The 23,658-nt window shown below is 46.8% G+C and overlaps 1 protein-coding gene across 5 annotated transcripts in view; it reads right to left on the minus strand.

Annotated features, from left to right (window-relative positions):
- Positions 1 to 23,658, minus strand: part of MYOCD (myocardin) — a 196,571-nt gene that overhangs the window by 71,214 nt on the left and 101,699 nt on the right. For 3 of the 5 annotated variants that reach the window (XM_015880041.2, XM_015880046.2, XM_015880044.2), the window contains exon 2: positions 18,546 to 18,775. In XM_015880041.2, coding sequence (XP_015735527.1) covers positions 18,546 to 18,693 — 148 coding nt within the window. In that variant the 5' untranslated portion in view covers positions 18,694 to 18,775. Of the gene's footprint in view, positions 1 to 18,545; positions 18,776 to 23,658 lie in introns of those variants that run through there. The other 2 variants (XM_015880049.2, XM_015880045.2) reach the window with 1 other exon arrangement.

Consider the following 23,658-nt stretch of genomic DNA (forward strand, 5'->3'; position numbering starts at 1 on the left):
CAATCCAGCCCATTTCCCAAGGGGATTTCTGATCTGTTTTTGAGCAGCAGTTGAGTAGCATAGTCCCTCACCGTGGAACTGAAACAGGCCAACTGTTCCTTCTCCACTCCTCTCTCTTTTGGTCTCAGATGACACTGTAATAAAAAAGATGCCTTGGCTCCTCAGGAATAGCTGATCCACTGAATCCAAGAGAATGTGCACCACAGCCCTCTGCAATGAGCTATTCCTTGGCCCAGAGAGGGGCCTTCTTTGGGCATTTCTTCTGGTGGTCCAATCCTACAAGACCTGACAGACATTGTGGTTGCTCTGTAGTAAGGATATAGTAAGGCATACTACAGGAGGAGGTTCTTTCCAGAGAGACACCTTCATCTTTCTGGATTGCTTGCTCAGATAGACAAGAACTAGAAAAGTCCCTTCTTCTCTGGCTGGGTTCACTGCCACATCGTTACTCATAGTGGCAGCATATCAGTGGGGTTATGGCTTTTGCCAGCATGATGTGATAGCTTGGAATAAAGCCTCTCTGTTGACCAACCCTAGAATCATAGAATCTCCAACATTGGAAAAGACCTCTAAGATCAACCATTTTAACCATCCACCTACCACCAATATTTCCCACTTAACTGTGTACTCCAGTACAACATCTAAACGTGTCTTGAACACCTCCACAGATGATGACTCCACCAAATCCACAGAGGCTTCAGAACAGGTGCCTGAAGTGACTTGAATGGAAACTACACCTTGGTTTCACTTCTTCGTTGTATTTTACACAAGGGGAGATGTACGTGTGTTTGTGTCAGCAGCTTGTTTTGGCAGGGGGAATTGTAATGAAAGATACGAGGTCAGGGACAGAGACAAAAAATGACTTCACTATGCTGCAGGTGACTAACGGAAGATCTGGGAACAGTACCCATTACTTCCCAATGTGAATTAACCTTGCTCTGTTTAGGAAGAACTGGTTGGGGTTCATGTTTTTGGAAGCAAAGAGAAGCAGCAGTGTGCCATGACAGCCTGTTCTGCCCTCGGCCTGGCAGGCTCCTGCTGGCAGCTGCTGCACGTTGGGCCAATACAGGCAGCATCGTGTCTAGAGAGCACAAGAAAATCTCTCAGATAGCTCTGAGAAGGGCTCATTTTATTTCATTCTTTTGTGCTTCCCACGAAATCAAAGCAATGCATTTATTTGCAGTGCAGGCCTTTGTCACATAACAGCAATTTCCCCCCAGCAATCCTTATAGTTTGAGATATAAGAAAATACATATACACAGAGTTGCAGACATAATGAAATCAGAGCCTCCTCATACCATAACGAATCATCTTCTGGCGACGGACAGGGGAAAGGAACATGAGAAGGAGATCAAACCACCTATCAACACTACTAGTAACCTCATAGCACTGCTCTGCGCCGTACAGAAGTACGTACACAGAACAAAACCCCCAGCAGGAATGTTTTATCTCTGAAAAGGAGTTGGTTTCTATTCATGCTGCTGCAAAGTGGCTTTTCCACTGGGCAGACTTCTTGCCAGCAGCTCTTGCAGGTCCAGCTGCAGCTCGCAGCCCAGCAGGCTTGCAGGAGACCAGCTCCACATTTCTTGCTGCTCCCATCTATAAATAACATTTCAGATGCTCAGGACACGCAGTCATGCTGTAGGAAAGGTCAGGCACAACCGTCACTGCCCGAAGGGATCGCTCTCCACAACTGCCCCACTGCTGAGGCTCATGTTTGGTCTGCAGCCAACGCTCTGGGCCTTATCAGGCCTGGATCGCGCTGGGAATTTTCTGACAGAACAGTTTTATTGGAAAATGCTGATTCATAGACATCAAAATGTTTCATGGAAATGCACAAGATTTTATTAATTTACAAGGAAACCCAGACATTATTTTGATGCACTAGTGACTGGTATGCTGCCAGGGTATCCCATGGCTCCCAGTGTCTGCTTGCAGGACAGCTGTGTCCTTTAGGCTACTTCATGCACAGGACCCCGACCTCTGCAAAGGCCTCTGATAGCCTCACTTGGGTCTGGCTCCTGACAGCCCTTAAACCTCAGTGGGACACTGACTGTAGGGGCTTGGGGCTCTGTGTGCAAAAGCCCTGGGTCACTGTGTGCTCAGGGACTGCTGGCTCTCCCTACCCTTTCTCCTCAGAAAGCAGGACAAACTGTCTGGATTCTTTATAGAAATATGGATGGAAATAGTTTTTTTCCACAATGGCAATAATCCAAGGTCCCTGGCACAGACTTCTCACACTGGACAAACAACTTTTGCCACCTCTGAGCTTTTTTGAAGCAGGAGCTCTCTCCTGCACCCCTCAGCCTGTCCCCAAATCCCTACCCACAACCTGCCTCCACGCCTCCTGGTTTGCTCACAAACATCATGAATTTGTGACTCTAGTGAATCACAGGCACAACCACTGAGCACACTGCCTTTTCCTGGGGCCAGCTGGGTCTGATCCATCTATGAGCAGAGGTTATCCAGAAATACACTGTCACCATCTTCTCAGGTTCCTTGGTAGGCCTTTCTACATGGGTAGAAAATCCTTGAGCTGCAGGACAATGTTCCTCTCCTCTCCTCTCCTCTCCTCTCCTCTCCTCTCCTCTCCTCCCAGACACAAGGCTGAACACAAGTCAGCAATGTTCCTTTGCTGCATAGAAGGCTAGTTGTATTCTTGGCTGCATTAGGCAAAGTGTCTCCAGTAAGGCAAGGTGATCCTTGGTGAGGCTTCATCTGGAGTTCTGAGTCCAGTTCTGGGTCCCCAGACATACTAGAGAGATTCTAACAGAAGGTTACCTTGATGACAAAAGGACAGGAGAATCTCTGCTTTGAGAGATTGAGAGAGATGGGACTGATCAGTCTGGATATGAGGAAGCTCAGGGGGATCTCAGCAATGTCCATAAACACCTGAATGAAGGATGCAAAAAAGATGGGACCAGGTTCTTAGCATTGGTACCTACTGCCAGGACAAAAGGCAATGGGCACAAACTGGAACATGAGATTCTGCCCAAACAGGAAGCACTTCTTAACAGTGTGTGTGATGGAGCACCAGAACAAGTACCCAGAGAAGGTATGGAGTTTCTCCATGAAGAACCTGAAAAGCCACCTGGACATGGTCCTGAGTGACCTGCTCTGGGTGGCCCTGCTGGAGCAGAGGTTGCACTGCCATTGGCTTCCAGAGGTCCCTTCCAATCTAAGCCACGCTGTGATTCTGTGATACAACCAATGTGACAGTTCATAAATCAAATGCCTACATTCCCTGCCCTTCCTTTCACACCTCACAAAACATGGGGAGACCTGTCCTCATTGACAGTGCTTCTTGGTCCTGCACCCTCCATAGCTATACCTGAACCACACTGGCTGCCTTAGTATGAGCAATTGTGCCCAAGAGGAAAGTAAAAATCATTTTTCCAGCTCTAACTCTTCCAGACAGCACTACATCAGCACCCAAGGATGAGTGGCTCCTGGTCCCTTCACTCTCCAGCTGAAGGATGTGTGGGGATGAGCACTCCTATGAATCACTGAAATGCAGCTACATTTCTCTAGGGCTCACCTAATGTTGCTGCTTTCCTGTGAAAGAGAAACAGACCGTATTATTCTGAAAACAGAACACAGCAGGGAAAGTCACAGCAGCCCAGAAAAAGTGAAAGTCAAAATGCCTGGAACAGGTGAAAAGTGCAGGAGAAGGCTTCTCTGACGAAAACCAAAGAGGAATAGATCTCCGAGATCATTAAGATAAAGGCTGTTTGCCTCTCTGCCAGATCCCAGAGCTCCGCAAAGCTTCACTTGTTCTGACCTCCTCTCCTATCTTCTCTTCCCTCCCCACAACCCTCACTGCTCTGCACAGCCACCTCCATGCAGAGTTTTCTCCTCCAGGCCATCACACAGGCACAAGAAGCTGGAGGAGCTGCAGCTGACCTTAGATGGGAGCTGGAGGGTGGGCAATGCTGGGGGAGCTGCGGGCAGCTCACTGGTAGTGGTGGGGAACCAGAGAGAAGGAGCTGAACAGCATCTGTGAGAAGCAGAGGCAGGGAGAGATTGTTGCCAAGACAGCATTCCTCAATTTATGGGACAGGAAAACTTATTAAAGCAAAACAAAGAAAGAAAGAAATTAAGACCTGAAAACAAGATTTGGTCCAAGCAAGGTAACATTTCCATTTGTTTTGCATGTGAGACATCGCACACATTGAACTGTGAAGCTCTGGAAAGGCACAAAGAAGAAAACTTGGTGGTTTTTGTTTTTTGTTTTTTAATCTTCTGAGCAAATTACAGATTAAACTGTAGATTTCTCCTATTTTTATGGAAATAAATGCAAAGTTATTAAAATGTTCTCAGTCAGCTGTAGCGGGTTATGCTATATATGGTTAACAAACTGACCTGTGCCCACTGCTTCCATAATGCTCTATTGTTGTAACAGGGTTGGCTTGTTGATGCAATCAGAATGGGATTATGTCTCGTGCCGGGTGTCAGGAGTTGATGCAGGTGTGAGCTCTCCAGCTGATACTGCCTGTACTGTCTTATGGCTTTTGCCTGTTCTCAGCAAAGGGATGGCTGCTGTTGGCTGCACAGGGCTGGCGCTGAAGGAAAGCAGATATGGCAGAAGGGCTCTGTGCTGCTGTGCTGCTCACAGTCAGAGAGGGGTCTGGGTGGACCTGGCACTGCCCATGGGTTGGCAGCCAGGACCAGCATGAGCCTCTGCTTTCGTCTGCCTTGATCTGTCCCAAAAACCACAGTATACCCAAGGCAGGGGCTGGAAGCTGTGTCAGCATCGGTGAGAAGCGAAGGAGAAACCAGCCCCACGTTCTTGGGTCAGATGGAGACAAAGATGTTCCTGAGTTCCCTACCTGGTCTTCTGTGATGGGGCAGCAGGGCCTGGCAGAGCTTGGGGATGTGAATTCATATCTTCCCTTACTCTTGCTTAAGTTGCTTTATATATATATATACCTATTATTAGGTCCTGGTAACTTGAACATCTCACAGGGCTGGAGCAGAGAGATAACTCTCCTTATTGCATTCAAAAATGGTAAACATAATTTCTTTTTTTGAAAAAGAGGAATTATAGATCAGCCAGCATAACTTCCATCTCCAGGAAAGTGCTGGGACTACTAATGCAGCCAACAAACTTATACTGACACAAATCAAGGAGAAGAAATAAATAGCATTCAGTGAGAATATCAGATCCAGTCCTTCTGTGACACTTGTGGATAGGGAAGAAGCAGCACATGTCATCCATCTTCCCTTTAACAAGGCTGCTGACATGGATGTGACACTCTCAAAAGCTGCTTGAGAAAACATGATCTGTATAAAACTGCTCAAGGTGGTGCTTAGAAAGGCACGCACAGGAGGATCTCACTACGTTGCTACATCACACAAAGTCTCTCTTGTGTGCTATGTTTTCTCCTACAAAGTGGAGTGGACTAATAAGAGAGCGACTGAGAGGGAAGCATAGCAGTAGATCAAGATTACAATTAGAAATGACTTCTAAGAAGTGCTTAGGATGTGAATATGCTTACAGAAATAAATGCAATGAGATTAACTTAGGAATGACCTACACAACATATATGGCAAAATACCATGCAGCTGCTCACAATGGGTCAAGTTAATTGGTAGTGCAACACAGGTGGTGCAACAGAGGGATCAGCTCTGGGCAGGCATGGTGCAGGCTGTGCACATTGCTAAAGCGTCCTGCTCGGCTCTTCTGGGCATGCCCTCAGCTTGGGCTCCACAGAATATCACGTGGAGGGAGGTGTGAGTCTGCTGAAGAGAGCCCAAGGGTCTGAAGGGAAGGGAAGTCATGCAGAAAGTCAGGTCTCCTAGGGAAGGCTGTGAAACTGAAGGTCAGTTTGGGGAAAACTGGACTGAGGGGAACCCTAGTAAGTTTTTAGTTGTAGAAGAGGCAATAGAATCATGGAATCATAGAATCCTTGGAGCTGGAAGAAACCTTTAAAGGTCATCTAGTCCAGCTCCTCTGCAGTGAACAGGGATGTGCACAGCTTCACCAGGTGTCCAGAGTCTCATCCAACCTGACCTTTAAAGTCTCCAGGGTTGGGGCACCCACCACATCTCTGGGCAGCCTGTTTCATTGCTTCACTGCCTTAACTGTAAATAAACCATCATTTTGCTCTGTTTCTCTGTTGGGTAAGACTAGAAGTTGCAGGCTTGCACTTCAGAAAGGAGCTGAATGGATGCTTGTTCAGAGTTGGAATCTCCATCAAAGAAATTCACTAAGAGGAGGATGGACAGACTTTTTCCAGGAATGACTAAAGGGTAGCTGGCCTTGTGTTTGGGCAGGTTTTCAGGTTGTACCAAGCATGTCTATTTGGTTGTATGGATTCGTGGGGTGCTCAGTTCCAGGCCTACGACAGTGCTGCCATGTTTTATATCACTGCCTCCCAGACAGCTTCACCAGCCAAATGCTGTTTCTTGTCCAAGAGAACCCCTTTCACTCAGCCCATCTGTGCTCCTGCTGCATGAGCCATTCTTCATCCCACAGAGATCCTTAAAGAAAGCAGTGGCAAATCCCTGCAGACAGCCCAGAGGCACCTTGGGGACTCAGGCGTTCCAAGAACCCTCTTTCTTGCCTCAAAGCACAGCCCATCCTGGCAGCCTTTGTAAACAACACCAAATGAGAGCTCCCTCTGTTTCTCAGGGGAGCGTAGCACACGGCAGCGCCAAGGAATGCGGCCTGCTGTGCTTGTTATGGCAGCGCCGCCGTGATTTACGCCTGGCGGTAGGCCGCGGCGGAAGTAGCAAATCACCTCCTTCACACAGGCTCAAAAGGCAATTAGACAAATCCAAGGAAGAAATACCCACTGAGGCCATTAAACATCGCGTCTTGCTCCTGGTTGAGGAAAGCCCTGCATCACTGCGCACTGGGTGAGGGAACTACGGGATGCTGCTTTGGTTTTCCATGTTTCTCTGGCTGGAGGGAGCAGCCCCAGCCCTGTGTGAGTTGCCCGCAGACCCAGCGGGTTGGTGTCAGGATGGGAATGTTGTGTCTCAGCCTGGCTCTGTGCTTTCTGCTGCAGTTCAGGAGGAGCCGGGAGCCCTGACCCCTCCCTGGGTAAGCTCATGGTTTCTGCTAAAAAAGGATCAGGACAGGACTTAGCTCTGAGCACTGCTTTGCCACACAAAATTCTCCTCTGTGCTGGGCAAACAGCGGTAGGACAAAGATGCCATCGCAAGCACAGCAGCATACTGTTATCTAAGCAGTGCTGGAGTTTTCAGATGCAAATAGCTTATTGAGTGAGTTGGATGAAAGTCGTAGCTGTAAGTGTTCTTTTCTAACTTCACTGTGCAAAAATATCTCTGAATAATAGCATTGCATTTTTCTAAAAATACCCTTTGTTGATTTACAGCAGTACCACATTAAAGCACGGCATTGGATCTTCTTCATTAATGAAATAAGACTCAAAAGTCTCATTAGACGAATGATTTTCACAGAGTAATCCAGTAAGCTATTTTTAATATTCTCATGGAGCAATGCCAGGAGGATAATATTATGCTCTATAGCAGAGAAATATACTTTCAGACAGATTTGATTGACACTGAAGTGTGCTTGAGTTCTCCCCACAAAGTACCCAAGGAGAGAGCAGCTCCATGGCTAGTGGTGAGAAAACCCTGTCAGAAGGGAATCCTTGTTACCACTCCATCAGCTGTGCTCCCCACAGGTACCTGGGGAGGTCAGAATGAAGGGATGGTTTCTTCTCCCTCTCTCAAAGCATCAGGACAAGCCACTGCTGCTGTGTTTCATACGAGGAGTTCTGCATCTTGACCTGCTAAAGGGAACTGAAGGAAAACCTCTGCTCTTTTCCTGCAGCTCTCATAAACTTTGGAATCCTGTCCCTTGCCCAGTTTCCAGATGGCACACGCTGCACCTCTTCCAGTGCAATTCTCATCCTAGTTTCTTCTCTCTTCCATGTCTCATCCCTTTCTTTACATATATATACATATATATGGTGCTGCAGTCTCGTACCAGGAACAAGGAGCACAAAACACTGCAGTCCTAACTGACATACAAATGAGCAAAGCAACACTTCCAAGCAGACTGTGCACCTTCAGTTAAAGCAAAGCACAGGCATGATCTCAGTTTCCTTTCTGCTATGCTGTGACTGTTCCTCTTCACATGATACCTATTTCAGATGGTCCCACACTGCAAGGGGCTATTTCAGGCCTAACGATTGGCTCTTATCAACTTTCAGTCTCATTTTCAGTGGCGCAAATCGCTCTGCTGAGTGAGCAGGATTGCAGCACACGTGTCAGGGGCTGCCCGAGGCATTCAAGGCAGAAGGACATTTAAAACCACGTTTCAAACTCTGCTTCAGTGCCTGACAAAGACAGCCTCCTTCAGGGCCTCTAGAGCAAAGCTGCTAATTTTTCCCATTGAGAGTCCGAGGCTGCACAGAGCTCAGGGCAGCAGGCATCCATCACGGAGATAAGTGGGATGCTTTAGAGCTTCCAGGTGCATATTTGGATGACAGCAGCCAAAGCTTGGAGAAAACACAACATGCAGATGAGGAGATTGTATTATCCCTTCTGTGGTTTCAACAGAAGCATCAGAGAATGGGGGAAATCTCACACCTCAGTATAACCGTTTCATTTTGATTCTGTTCCCCACTGGAAAGTGCCTGTATCTTCCTCTCATCCTTGGTTTTATGCAGAGCTCACCTGGGTGGCAGAGACCCCTCATGGCAATGCCAGCACAGGCAATGCCCAACCATTATCTTTACACGACACACAGAGACTCAGGATCTGTACAAAGCTCAGGTAATCTGCAAAGTTCCCTCGGATTATTCTCATCTGTCCAGCAGATACTGCAAAATTAAAGTAAAAATCAGTTCCTAGGTTTTATCTGGAAGCCAACATCATGCTTAGTCTTGGAAGCAATTACCGAGCTAGTACAGCAGACAGGTCAGGGCCTTACACCTAAAAAAGCTGAAGTGATTATCACAGTCACATCCACTCATCCCTGCCCTTGCCATACCCATCACAGCACTATAGCTTGACTGTGGCATCCTGGGGTGATGCAGAACCATTCTGAGCTGTACCTGCCTGTGAAAACTTCTCATCAGTACTGAAAACATTCTTAGTCCAAAAGGAGTCTCTTGGCAGCACTATCCCCTGCTTCCAAATGGGCCTCAACTGCAAACAGCTGGTCCTAATTCTGAAACCCCAAGAACCACAGGACGAGACTGCAGCATGCTTGAAAGCACCTTCAGGAATCTCTGGCAAGATCTCCATTGTGACAATGATGTTTATGGACTACATGTATCCATCAGGAAGAGATCTGTCATGTTTACGTTAACGTTATGATTCTTCTTGTTTTGCTAACATCTCTGCTAGTAACTGTGTACCTTTTGAGCACTGCTTCGGTGGTTTGCAAATGCATCCCTGAGCACAGAACGTGCAGTGCTTCTCCTGCTGGCTTCGTATGAGCCCTGTAACAGATTTGGACAGCAGTACTGTAACAAATCCACAGCCACCTTGGTCTCCATGCCTGTCACAGTGCAGCAGACCATGGCTGCTCATAGCTGCAGGTGACAGCAGCCCTGGCAGCCCAGCGCTTCTGCTGCTTGGGCAATGCTCCTCCAGTTGTGAACAGCCTCAAGCCTGTTCCAGGCTGCTCTGTGGGCCTGCAGTGCTTCTCGCTCCTCTTCCCCTTGCAAACACATGGGGCTCATTGCCAGGTTTTATGGATGCACTGTTTGGCCAGCCTTCTGATGCCATCTCATAATTAATAGTGCCTATAATACATCTTGGCCCCTTCTTTTCCTCTTGTCTTTAGAATCCCAGGGTAGCTGGAAGCTGCGCCTTGGTGCGAGCAGCACTACTCAGTGTTTACTTTCACATTTCCAAACAATCTCTTGCATCCTGACCAGTTCAGCCATCCTTGGCTAAACGACATACCGCTGAGGACAATGTCTATTGTCCTGCATGCTGCTCGCTGGCCAGAGGAGTGCTTCACATCTGGTATGAGCAGTGTGGGACCGTGGCTTTGGTAGAAGCACCCATAAAAGGAACAAATCAAAGTCTGTTACCTCAAGCCCATCAGCGTTTGGCATTCGTGGGTAACAGCAGTGTGTGCTGGACCTTTAAAAGCCATCTGCAACTGCAATGTCAGGCCCTGCAGCTCTGTCAATGCCTCCTGCAGGTCTCTGTGGGCACCAGACTACCAAGCAACAGCAGGAAGGTGAGGATGGTGAGCACAGTGGTGCTGGGAGAGCTCAACAGAGCCCATGTTCTTAAAGCATGTCCCTCCCTGCAGCCTTGCAGTAGATGACATTGTGGATGCTGAGACAGCTGCTGCCATTTCTGCAAACAGGGTACTGTGTGCTTCACAGTTACTCACAGATGGTGAGTTATTTGCAGAATCTCCAGGATTGTCATTTGATTTTTGATCCTTTCTCTGTGCTGGATGTCAAAGTACTGTAATTAGTAATTACAGTAGCCTTAAGAGGGAACTCACTGACATTATTTCCTTCCTTAGTGTAAAGAAACAACCATCAAAATCCAGGGAAATAAAGTAGCAACACAGCACAGTTGGGCATGAGGAAATCCATGGCACAGCCAAGACCTCAACTACCAAAATGTTCCCAGTCTCAAAGTAGAGCACAGGGAGACAGGGCAGAAATGGCATCGAAAAGGTGGGAAAGTAGAACCTGCAGCCATGTAGCAAGGAAAGGAGAGGTCTTATCCTGGCCTCTAGAAAAGCCTGGTGAAGTACCTACACTGACCTCTTGTGTCCCTACATCAGAGCCTCCAGCCTCTGAGCAGCAGGATTTAGGAGGACAAGGGAGTAAAGACAAGGAAGCAGAGATTTCCTGTTCCTTCTGGGAGCTGTTATGCAGGAGAAGCAATGCCTGTATAGCCCCAGGGTTGCAGCAGTAGCTATGGAGAGATTTTGGTGCTGCTCAGCAGCCTCAGAATGAGCAGCCTTCTCCCTGCAGTATTCTCTATGTCCAAGCCAGAAACAGAGGCCTGATTTGGCCCTAAACGCATGTATAACAAAGACACAGCTGTGAGCTTCCTCTCTTCTCATTTTAAAATACACGAGCTGGTTTGCACAGCCCTTTTCCCATCCATGGAGCTGTTCTCCAAACACCACCCCAGCAAAATACTGGGAAGCATCCACAGTGCCAAACATCTGCATAGACATACTGCACCAGATATAACCAGAAGATGATGCAGGACTGGGGATGGATTCCTGGAAGTGCCCTCCACACCCACCCAAAACCAGCCCTGAGAAAGCTGGATCCACAACAAGAAACATGGGAATGGATTGCGAGGGCAGCCTGTGTGCTCCCCTGGGAGCTCATGCTTGTCACACCAGCAGATGGGCACTTAAGGGAGCACCAGAGCAGGCTGAGCTATTGCCACAGGATCATCACAGGCGAGAACTAGCTCTAGAGCTCTCCTGGCTGGAGATCAGCTGTGGGACAAGCTCTCTGTCTGTCCCACCTCTCTTTCTGGTGCTCTCCAGCTATCCATGAGCTCCATGGCTCTTGGGCACACACCAGGGCCACCTACACTTCACCCTGTACTGCTTCCAGTGCTGACAATTTCCACGGAGTCTGTTAAAAAAAGAGCTTGCACTGCCCCACAGAGAATGTCGTGAGGATGATGTGATTCTGTGTGGTTTCTGTGCAGAGATCAGACAGCTCGGAGTGAATTGCATGTGGTGATCTGCACCCACACGTGGACATCCATGCTCACAAACACTTGCGCACACAGACGCAGATAGGACTTACGTACTTACTTTCCTTGTTGCCTCTTAATTTAAAACCCCATTCAAAGTGAAAATATCTGTTTCCTCTTTGTGAATGGACAAATCTAACACAGATGGTGTGTTAACTGGAAACATCTTTTGTTCCAGTATGTTCATACTTTCATTCTCTTCAAGGACAGAAGGTGCCATTTATGATCCTCTCTTCAGCATTCCTGATCATAGAATCATAGAAATATTTGAGTTGGAAGGGACCAAATGTCCATCCATCAGGTGCTAGGAGCCCCATCCAGACTGACCTTGGGTGTCTCCAGGGTTGGGATATCCATGACCTCTCTGGGCAATCTGTGCCAGTGCCTCACTACCATATTCTAAATCTCCCCTTATTTCTGGGCTGTGAGGGTGCATTGCTGACTCATCATGCCCAGCTTGCCATCCACTAGTGCCTCCAAGTCCTTTTTGGCAGAGCTGCACATAATCCTTTCATCCGTCACTTTGTATTGCTAGTAGGGGTTGCCATGACCCTGATACAGACCTTGCACTTGGATTTGTTGAACTTCTTGAGGTTCCCCTGGGCCCAGTGCTCAGCCTTTCTGGGTCTCTCTGGATGGCATCCCATCCCTTGGGCATGTCGACTGCACCCACAGCTTGGTGTCATCCACAAGATCTTTATGACTTGGTGATCTCCCCCTAAAAACTGTGACAAGTCTCCATCTCTTCCTGTCCTTCCAGACCTACAGAAGCACTAGTTGAAAGACTATCAGTGTCAGCAGTGATGGGTCTGCTGAAATGTGCTGAGGTGGAGCAAGGCTGACTTTCTTTGAATCAGCAAAGACAGCATCAGAGATGATTTCCAGGTGAGAATCTGAAAATGGCCACAGCCATCCATGTCTTAACAGTGACCAAAGGAAGAAAGTCATAATGGACAAAAAGTGTCTGTAGTCAGAGTTCCCAGGTCAGAGATAATATCTACATTTCATTGTTTTCAAATGATTTACTGTCCATGTGCAATTCAGTACCTGCAAGAGCACAACCACAAGTGGACCAATTTCATATATCCAATGTAAGTGCTCCCTATAGGAGAGAAGGAGGGTTGGGACCCCAAGAATGGTCCCACTGAAGATAATGGAGGACCTGCTGCGCCTCAGCACCACGGTGCTTCACAGTACTGAGGCTGCGATAACCAACAAAATGGGGTCACCCCTGGAAGATTCTCCAGAGCTGGTTCAGCACACATCACTGGTGAGCAGGTGAGTGGAGATGCAGTGACAAAGACCATGAAAAAAAAAATAAATGACTCTCCCTATTTCAGTTTGATTTCTGAAAGAGGAAAGAAAGCATCAGCTTTGACACATAATGGGATGAAAATACCTGAAAAAGAAACCCAGAAATGGGAGTAGTGAGAGGGAAGAGGTGATCACACAGAGCTGGGCACAGCCTTGTTGTTGGATAGAGACTGGGCAGCTGGGTGCAGCAAAAAGCAGTGCCAGGTCTGGATGGGGAGAGGGGAACTGACTGCAGTCTCACTGCCACCCTCTTAACCCTGCAGAGAAGGGAACTCTGCCAGGGGGGTATGACCAGGACACCTCTGTGTCCAGTGGGTTTCAGGGCTGGAAGGTGAATGTGGGACTTCACACATGAGAAAAGAAGACTCGAGATGATTCTCAGTCTACCAGACACACATGGCTGCAGGTGCACCTGTCTGTGGGGGGAGAGCTTTGGAGCCATGTCTGCAAGCATCCCCATGTTTTAGAAGCTGGACAAAAACAGTTCTGCAGCAGAGCTCGCTCTCCACTAGCCAATTCCTTTACCCTCGCTGACTGCAGCTAGTAAGGGCCAGGAGCCAAGAGCAAAGCTGATCATGAGGTGTCAGGAAATGTTTGCCATGACTTTATCCTTAAAATGACCCCTTGTAGATATTTTGTTCAGCCAAAGAAGGTCCTACCGAGCCTCTGTGGGGCACAGAGCAACACAGACCCCCAAGGAGGAGTGACGTGTCCCTCAGTGAACTCCTGTATAAGTGACACCTAAATGGTCAGCAAGGAACAGACTGGGACAACAACTGACTGGGTCCATGGCAGGACCCTTATGCTGCTGCTGCTTCAGTCACTCATCCAGACTGAGAACCTGGGAGACATCTGAAGTGTGCCAGCAGGTGGGGTCCCACCTGTCAATGTTAAAGGAAAAAAAGCCAACAGATTCTAGAAACAAATTAACCTCTCAGGACTTAATAGGAGAGTGATGTGTGAGGTGTTTGTGCAAGTGAGATGCAGCTCCGAACTCTGTTAAGAAAACTGTGCTCTGTGACAAGTATGTTATGAATGACTTGTCCTGAAACCACGCCAACATGTAGGTGCTGCTATCACAACATTCGATGCCTTTAACTCACTGTGAGCGTTCTTGCGATAAATCATGGAAAACCTTGCTGGTGCTATCTTTAGTGACTGCAGTGTTTCACAAGTCACTCACAGCTCTAAAAATACAGTTTATATCATTGGATTCCTGGAATTCTTTTAGTTCTTACATTCTGATTTAAGTGGCATTAAAGCTGGGCTGTGCAGTTCAAGGCTGCGGGCTGATATTTCATTGTGGATTAGATATCACCTGGGTTCAATACAATGTTTGCAATATTTATTTGATTTGGATCCAAAGGTAATTTGGAAAATCTTCGTGTAGATACACCTCGTACCTGGCTATGTGGAACAAGGGCTAGGTTTTGTTTGGGACTAGATAGTAATTTAATAACCTTTCCAATATAGAATTAAACTAAAACACATGTTCACCACAAGAGCTGAGAGGACTGCTTAGGGTTTTCTCCCCAAAACCCGCAGATCCCTTTCCTCTCTGGTCTATGCATTCTGATGTTGTGATGACTTCTGGGTCAGACATCTCTCTCTTCTTTATTTTTGCTTCACTTACGTGTCCTTCATAATAGTTGTTGATTCAGGAACACCAAGAGCAAAAAAGTCTTGACCTCCCACTAGCCTTTCTGGATTTGATTACCAGCTCACGAATGGCTGATAGTTTGAGCAGAATTTAATGCTTTAATTTTCCCTGATAGGGACTATGAAGCACGTTACTTTTTCTCTCTTTCTTTTTAATCCCAACTGGCAGCTCAACAAAGCCCTGCAATAAAAAGCTCCATTTGTGTAATAAACTGTTGTACAATCTACTACTTATGAACATGGGCTCAGAAAATGTGCAACCTTTCTGCACATTACATTAAACGCAAACCAGATGGGCACTTGAAAATCCTCCCCTTTGTTGCAAGGGGCTAAAGGAGCTGGTGGTCAGAGGGTCTACTTCACTATACAAATAAACAGAAGAGTTTAACTACATTATTTTCCAAAATCAGCAATAGGAAACCTATGTGGAAACATTATGAGCAGTTAGCAAATGCTGCTGAACTGGAGTAGGCACAAACTCTTCAGTTCTCTTAAATGCAACTGCCTAAATGGCAGTGGTAGGGTCCATCTCACACAGCTTTCCCACTAGCAGCCTCTGGCCCCATGGCTACAGACCAGATACACAGCCTGCAGCTGAATCTCTAACACTCAAACATGGTTACACACTGTCATACTTGGAGAAACAAGTAGGTAAAATTAAACTCTTAAATTAATTAAACCCCAACACATCTCAGCCAGAGCTGGTCATGTAAATTCCAACAGTCATTGGAGAGAAGTGGGAACCTCCAGAAGGGATGGAGTCCATTCTGAGCAGGGTTTCAAAGGCAGATAAACCTCATCAGATCAGACAGACCTCATATTTAGGTAACTCTCTAACTGAATTTCATCTCACTCTTGGAGTCCTAGAGACTGGGAACAAGGGATTGCAGCACTGAACCACAGACTTTGCTATATCTGGTTGTACCAGAAGATGCCCAGCACCTCACATGTACTGAAACAGCTTTTGAGGAGCTCAGTAGCAAGTAGCTCCTTCATGCCCTCTCATCCCTACTGATTACAAGAGGTACCACAAATTCTTTCTGATATCTACCTGGCCAAATTGACACTGGCAGAAATACTCGACCCTGGGAACATTGATTCTTTAGAATGTTATCACTGGCCCGAGTGTCAAGACCCAAGAAGGGAAAAGTAGCTTATAAATCATGAGGCTTAAAGTATTGTCAGGAACTCTTACCTCACCAGTGGGCAGCTTAGTTCATTACTGAGACTGGGTGGAACATTTGCTGAGGGTAAAGTTGCCTTGTTGAGCTCAAAATGACCTCTCTTGGCAAGGCAAAGTGCAACAGCTCATAGTACTCAGCCAAGGAGCATACACAGTGGCTACGCTGGGAGGCCTAGTAGAGCTCATCTCTAAATCCAGTATTATTAGTGACTTTCAGAAGGCCCACAGCCATGTTTTCCTTAGGCTCTTCCAAAACAGCTGTTCACAGCTCTGCTCAGTTCAGGCCAACGTGGCCCAGAACTTAGGAGGAGAAGATGTCATCGAGCATTTAAACACCATGGCCTGTGGGACTGGACACAGTTTTAGTATGTCATGGCTAATAGACAGCCTGACAATGTACCTTTCCATAGGCAGAGAAAGGACAGAGACTGGGAAGGCAGGTGTCAGGAATCCTGCTCGGTGTTTGTGTACTAGTATCCTCTGTTCTAGCATACGTATCCAGTCCTGGGTTTTCATAGGTCCTGATGGATGGACTTTCTCCTTTCTCAAAAGTGATTTATTTTTACAAACTTAAATGAAATCTCCTTAGCCATTTCTGAATAAGACAAGAGTTAAAAAGACTATTTTCCTATTTAAAGATATTCTAGCTAGACTGTTTTCATTAAATCAAAGTTAAGTCAAATAAAGACTATGATCTGAAAGTTCAGACTCAGGCAGAAGCTCTGAAGAGCTGTGCCCCTGGGAGATGGGTGTCTGTCCAAGAGCACTGAACCCCACAGATCACCAGCTGGAGGGCTCCACTGGGAAGTGCATGGGACACCTAGTCTCCTCAGAGGTGATGAGATGAAACACAGTAGGACTGATGGCTATAGGTGGTGTTTATATTCCCTTCCATCATCCTCAGCCACTGTCCCATCCAGTGGAGTAGTCTTGGATGGTGGATCCCTGCTCCCTCCCTTCTTCCATGCATTTATGGGTATGGAGGAGAATGGCAGAGATAACACTCAGGGGCTGGGGGACAAGCAGACAGCGACTTGTTCTTTTTCCCCTCAGCAATCCCATAGGTACTGACCCTCCCTCCTACAACAGGAGACAGGATGGAAATTCCCTGCTGTAACAACCCAATGAAGGGTACCAAGCTGAAGGAGGCTCTGCCTCCAGGGTGTAAATCTGCTTCAGGACTCTGTGGTGGCTCACAGGGCCAAGGCAGCTGACTGCTGCGTACCCTGCAGAGTATCACCCGCAGAGCTGGGGATGCCACCCTTACTCATTTCCCTGCTGAATGCTGATCAGGTGGCTCCACAAGCCCAGCAGAAACTGTCCCATCAGGGAACATGACATCAAAGGCAGGCCTGGGCATCACATGAGATGCGCGACTCTTGGCAGGCCCACCTGTTCCTGAGATGATGTGAGATGAAAGGAGATGAACAGGGTCAGTAGGAAGAGCTAAGATCTCACACTACCTGAGTGTGCTAGAGAAAGGGAAAAAACAGCAAAAGGAGGAGAGCAAAGGGCTGGAGGGATTCCCAGCCTGTGCAAACAACCCATGCAGGAATAGAGCCGTGTCCTGGTGGACCACCAAGATGATGGCCATGCAGGGCATGAGTCTCCAAGAAACGGGAATTGGAAAGCTGTAGAGCAAATATGAACTTTATACATCACCAGACAGTCTTAACTTTGTCCTTTCACTGGTCCACATCATTGTTGCCTTTGGTATCATGTTATCTTAAGAATACTTCGATATCTGAGACTGTAGGAAAGAAGTACACTCATTGGTGTAACTTAATCTGACTATGGGCAGAGTTTGGGCCCGATTCTCTGCTGTGTTATTCCAGCCTGACATTGCCATGATGTCATCATTTGGATTATTTCTGATTTATAGCGATTGAGAAAAATTGGGTCCTGTAAAATAATACAAACAATCAAAGACACACAGCAAAAATAGTGCCTTCAAGCTGCACTTTCACACTGCATGATATTTTGAACTCTTAATATTGAAAGCCTTAGAGTGCACAAAGAGGAATTTTCTTCATTTCTTATACATTTGCCTGAAAGCAATGGCAAACAGCTCATCAGCCTGAATATCCTTTGCATAGGCTGAATTGTGTTGCTTTTCTTTTTCTATCAGCCTTCTTCCAACAGATCTCCTCTGAAACCTGAATCAACATCTGCCAATACAACTAAACTCTGGACACATGGCCAAGGAAACAAAAATGATCCTTGCAGAGGCCCAGGCCAAGTTCATTGATCTGAAGCAAACTTGCTGAACATGAGATTACTTGAAGCACCCAGTACTCTTTGAGAGCAGAACAAGTCTATCAGTATGTTTGCAACCAAAACCCTGCTCCACTGGCCAACCTCACACCACACTTACTCCCCAACAAATTCCATTATTATCATCAGAACATCAGCCTCTTCCTAAGACCTTGAAATGCTACATTCCAGCCTCAAACTATAGCAAGCACTTGGGTGCAAAGAGCATGACAACTACCTCATGGCTGACCTCAGTACTTAAGCATGACACGAAATATTGAGCTGAGGAGCCCCTTCCATTAAATCCTAAAATGTTGCCACCAGAAATACCTTCAAAAAACACCACAGAAATAATACTGATGAGCCACAACCCAGCATATACAAGAGATGCTGCTCAGCACTGATCCAGTTGTGCATGCTCACTTTCCCCCTCTTGCTGCCACTGAGAGGCACTCACCATTCTTCCGCTCTGCAAAGGGGGGTGGCTGGAGCTTGGTGCCATCCCTCACTTCACCCACAGCCTTTTCTTTGGGTGCCTTCTCTTCCTCATTTCCACTTGGTGCACTTTTGTGGTCCGAGCGATCCTGTTTGATCACACCATTCATCACCGTGCCTGTACGGACCGGTCCAGATTCTGCCCGCTCCACTTTGGATGCTCAAATGGAGAACCAGACACCAAAGTGACCCCTGGAAGAGAAGAAGAGCAGGTAAGAATGAAGCTCTCAATCAGCTCTCGGGAGAGTTAATGAAGACTGGTGTTTGTAAAGCAATCAGATCACAGACATGCGTTAGCAACATTTCAGGGGAAGGCTTCAGGATTTGTTACTGCCTGCTTGATTCTGTCCACCGTGCCTGCTGGGTCTGCATCCTTGGCTGCTCTGCTGGACGAATTTCCAAGCATAAGCACCGGATATCTGCAGAAAGCCAGGGGTGCTGTGAAAAAACACAGTCATGGGGAATCCGCCTAAGAGCGCACTTGAACTGTTAGAAATGCAGAACAGATCTATAAATGGAGAACAACCTTTTTTTTATGTCAGGCTCTGGTTAGCTGAGCAAACTGTGTGATGGAATTAGTGCACACAGCACAGAAAAGGCTGCTCATTGCATGGTACAGGCAGCGAAAGAGAAACAGCAAACAGCAGCTGGGCTTTATGTCAGAACATGTACCAACACCCTGCAAAGTGAAATACACATGCAAAATTATTCTGTGATTAACATCCATAGTGCAGGTAAGGCCTTTATGAAGAATTTCACAAGATTAGGTAACAGTTTTTGAGAATTCTTGAAGGACGAGAAGGTTTGTTTGTTTGTTTACTGCATTGCTCTGCTATGAGTTTTAAGCAGGGTTTGTCAAAATGCTTCAGGAAAACTCCCAGGAAATTCTGTAAATTCATGTTACACCGCCACTAAACACTGAGGGAAGGAGGGAGCTTCTCTTGGTTGCACTGATACCTCACTGGAGGGAAGGGATGGATCCACATCACGCCAAGTGTCTTTGTGGGGTGCATGGGAGGAGCTGCTGACACTAAGAGCAGCACAAAGCTTCAAGAATCATTGAAAACCAACTGTTTTGTCAAAAAAGAAAAAAGAGAAAGAAAAAAAAAAAGCCCATTCAGATGTTAAGTGAAAGTGAATGCCTGTAAAAATCAGCACCAGCTCCTAATGAGTCCCATCAGGAAAGAGCTGAGGAGAGCTAAAAAAGGTCATTTGCAGAGAACAAGAATAGAAAAGTGCAAGATTGATTCAGTGATAAAATCTGATTTAATACAAAAAAACTTACCAATTTACTGTATAAGGAAGTAAGAATAGTGTGTTGTATACGATACCATCTCCTCCACGCTACGTATGCCAGGACTTTCTCACACCCCTCTTCCTACCCTGCACCACTCAGATTTTGCCATATGCTTTCTCCTTCTATCCACCTCTCCACCCTCCCCAGCCTGCCCTTACCACTGCACTGGCCACGTCCCATTGGCAGCAGGTCAGTCTGTGTCTCTCTGTCCTGCTTTGTGCTGCAGTTCATTGCCAGGTGAGACAGTCCAGACAGGCAGTGGGTGCCATTTCCTTGAAGACACTCAAGGTCAGGCTGGATGGGGCTCTGATCCCTGATGGAGCTGTGGGTGTCATTGTCCATTGCAAAGGGGCTGCACTAGATGATCTTTAAGGGTCCCCTTCCAACTCAAATGATTCTATGAGTTCATGCAGTGCCCATGCAGTGTTTGGAGAGGAAGTCCTAGATGTGCCTGTGTCTCTTTATTGCTTTGCAGGTGGGACATAAGCTGTCCCCATGTGCAGCCCCTGGGACTGACTGTGACTTACCCAACCCTGGTGGCTGGGCTTTGAAATAAAATGCGGAACCTTGCTCAATCAGAATCCAGTCCTTACCTAAGGAAAACCCCTCACCAGTCCCCCCCTTCTTTCTTGTGCTTCCCACCACTGCCTTTCCCACTGGTCTTTGCAGCCCTTTCCCCATCTCCTGCACACAATATTTTCTACCTAAGCTTGTCGTGCTACATACTACACACGGCCATGCCCTGGAAACAGCCCTGCAGGCACCCAGACAGGCCAGGGATTTGTTTCACACCAAATCTTTGAACCGATGTTCTCAGTTTCCAAGTCCAAGTGAGCATTTTTTAGCTCCCTTGGGCAGCTCATGTTCTCCTGCCTAGTGGTGCAGTTGCAGTGCACTGCCCCATCCCCATTGCTGTACACCCATCACGGGCGGCTGTAGGGCTGTAGACCCACTTTGGCAGCGTTATCTCCAAAGTTTTCCATTCAATTCATGATGAACGTGGAGCATGCAATAAATGTTTACATTACTACTTCAAAATGTACATTTTTTAACTTTTAGAAGTTGCTGATATAATGCATCTTTCCAGTGGAACAGTGGGTGATGACAGGACAATCCAGCAAACTGCATCTGCTTACAAAAATGAGACTTTGTTCAACTGAACACTAAATCTTTGATAAATTAGTCGGGGCTTTGGTGACGTACATGTTGAACCAATATGACAGTTTTATATGGATTATTATTATTAATGTTTTTGAAAAATAGAGAGCGTGAGCCAGACATCCAGTGCTGGAGCTGCAAGACCACCAGCAGAGGCACAGAGTCTTTCAGGAAGGCTTCTTCCAGGCACTGCGTACAATCTTTTTGCACTCAGAGCATATGCAACATTTTAATGTGCAGTGATTGTACCGAAGTCCTTTCTGTCTGAGCCAGGAGGTCACGCTGCGGCCCCGGCCATGCGTGCTTTCACAACACACTCAAGTACCACTGGATCAATGGTGGGGATTTTTTGTTGTTGTTTGGTTTTTTCTTTTTTCCTGAAATGAAATCTGGCCTCAAAACATTCCACATTGTTCACTCACTTCAGCCTGAACTGACTGTATTTATAAAGCTTAAGCACACTTTAGAGCCTCAGAGCACATCTCCCATCCACCACTACTGCCAACACATAAATTGCAAAGCCATACACAGTACAGGCTGTCCCCCATCTCCTTCTGCCTATAAATATTAAATTCATAAAGCTGGACTACCCTGGTACTTCCACAACACTGGCTATCTGAGGCTAGGTTTGTAAGGATCAGTTCTGCTTCGCTCTAGATGCACAAGTCTGATGATACAAGAGGAGCAGCTAAGGATTGTTCAGTCTGGAGGAGGTTTAGGGGAGACGTTATTTCTTTCTATGACTGCTTGAAAGGAAGTTGTGAAGAGGTGGGCAAGCAGGACAAGAGGTGATGACCTCAAGTTGTGCCAGCAGACATTCAGGTTGGATATGAGCTGGAGTGCGATCACACAGCATGTGTGGGACAACCAGGGGAGCCCAGCTAGCATGGGATCTCAAAAGGCAGGTCCTGCTGACCAACCTGATCTCCTACTGTGACTGAGTGACCTGCTTGGTGGAAGAGGGAAAACCTGTTGGTTTAGTCTACCTAGACTTCACATAATCACAGAATTGCAGGGGTTGGAAGGGACATCAAGAGATTGAGTCCAACTGCCGCAGCTAAAGCAGGTACTCTACACTAGGAAGCATGGGTAGGTGCCCAGATGAGGGATCTGGAGCACACATCTTATGAGGAGCAGCTGAGGGAACTGGATGGGTCAGTCTGGAGAAGAGGAGGCTCAGAGGAGACCTCCATCAAACTCCTTAACAGGAAGGAGGTTGTGGTACAGTGGGGATTGGCCTCTTCTCTCAGGTAACAGAGATAGGAAAAGAAGTGACGGCCTCAAGTTGCACTAAGGGAGGTTCAAACTGAGTATCAGGGAAAAATTCTTATCAAATAGAGCGGCAAGGCATTGGAATGGGCTGCCCATGGAGGTGGCTGAGTCACACCATTCTTGGTGGTGTTCAAAGAATGTGGAGTTGTGGCAGTGAGGGACATGGTTTGGTAGACATGGTGGGGATGGGCTGATGGTAAGAATAGATGATCTTAGAGGTCTTTTCTAACCTCGATGGTTTTACAATTCTTTGATTCTATGTGTGTGCAGAAATAAAGGCTCAGGTGGGGTTCAGGTTGTGTCCCTTTCCTGAGTACTTTGGCACTTAAATCTAGTCTCTCCTGAGAGCTACCCTTGTTGGTCTGGAAGGAGCACCATGAGCACATCCTGCATTGCCAGATCTTTTCCTGGGGTAGATCAGGCAGATCTGCAATGACCAGACAGTTCATCTCATGTATGGCTTTTCCGGAAAACCCAGACACTCCCCAGCAGATGCAATATGATTCTATGATTCTATGATTCAATACGATGCAATATGATTCTATGATTCTGTGATAATACACGCACCTCACTGCCATTTCTTAGTGCTCTTTCTGCCAAAGCTGAGGGGATGGGAACACCACACCTCAACACTAATGGAGAAGATGGAGAAGACAGATACTGATCATGGCATCCCCAAGGCTGGGGATGGATGCTGAATTGGAGCCTGAGCCCAGCATCCTTTGGATACCTGTCTGCCCTGGATCAGTGACTTGCAAGGTGGCTGTAACACCCTTGGACACAGCCTTCTTCCTACTCTTGCAGCAGGAGGTAATGCAGTAACACACCCAGCCACAGTGCTCACCTGTTGCCCCATCTCCCCTGATGGTGCAATGCCCACAAACACCAATAAGTGCCACTTGAATTCACCCAGCATTAGCTGGAGGAAGAGATCAAGCCCCCACCTACCTATACATGTAGCCTCAAGCTCTGCTCAATTGCTCTGGGTTTGTCAGAGTTGGAAAGGAGCTGTTTTCCCACACTGCAAAAGTTTCCGTGAATTTAATAATTTTTCCTTATCCCAAATGGGGATAAAATAAACATGAGGGAAAAAAAAAAAACAAAAAAAAAGAAAAAGAAAGAAAGGGGGAAAAAAAGGGTAGCGGGTCAGTCCTGAATTTTCACAGTATAATTTTAGAATATTTTAATCTTTAAAAATGTTTAACCTCTTCTTAGTAAAAATTAACAAAGCCAATAAGATTAAAACTGGTTTTAAGAAGTGTGGGGGGGGGGGGGAAATGGAAGAAAAAGAGGAAGAAAAGAATGAGTGTCCTTAGAGCAGCATCTGTCACGCCAACCATGCAGCCCT

Source organism: Coturnix japonica, chromosome 18 (assembly GCF_001577835.2).
Source record: "Coturnix japonica isolate 7356 chromosome 18, Coturnix japonica 2.1, whole genome shotgun sequence".
NCBI lineage: Eukaryota > Metazoa > Chordata > Aves > Galliformes > Phasianidae > Coturnix > Coturnix japonica.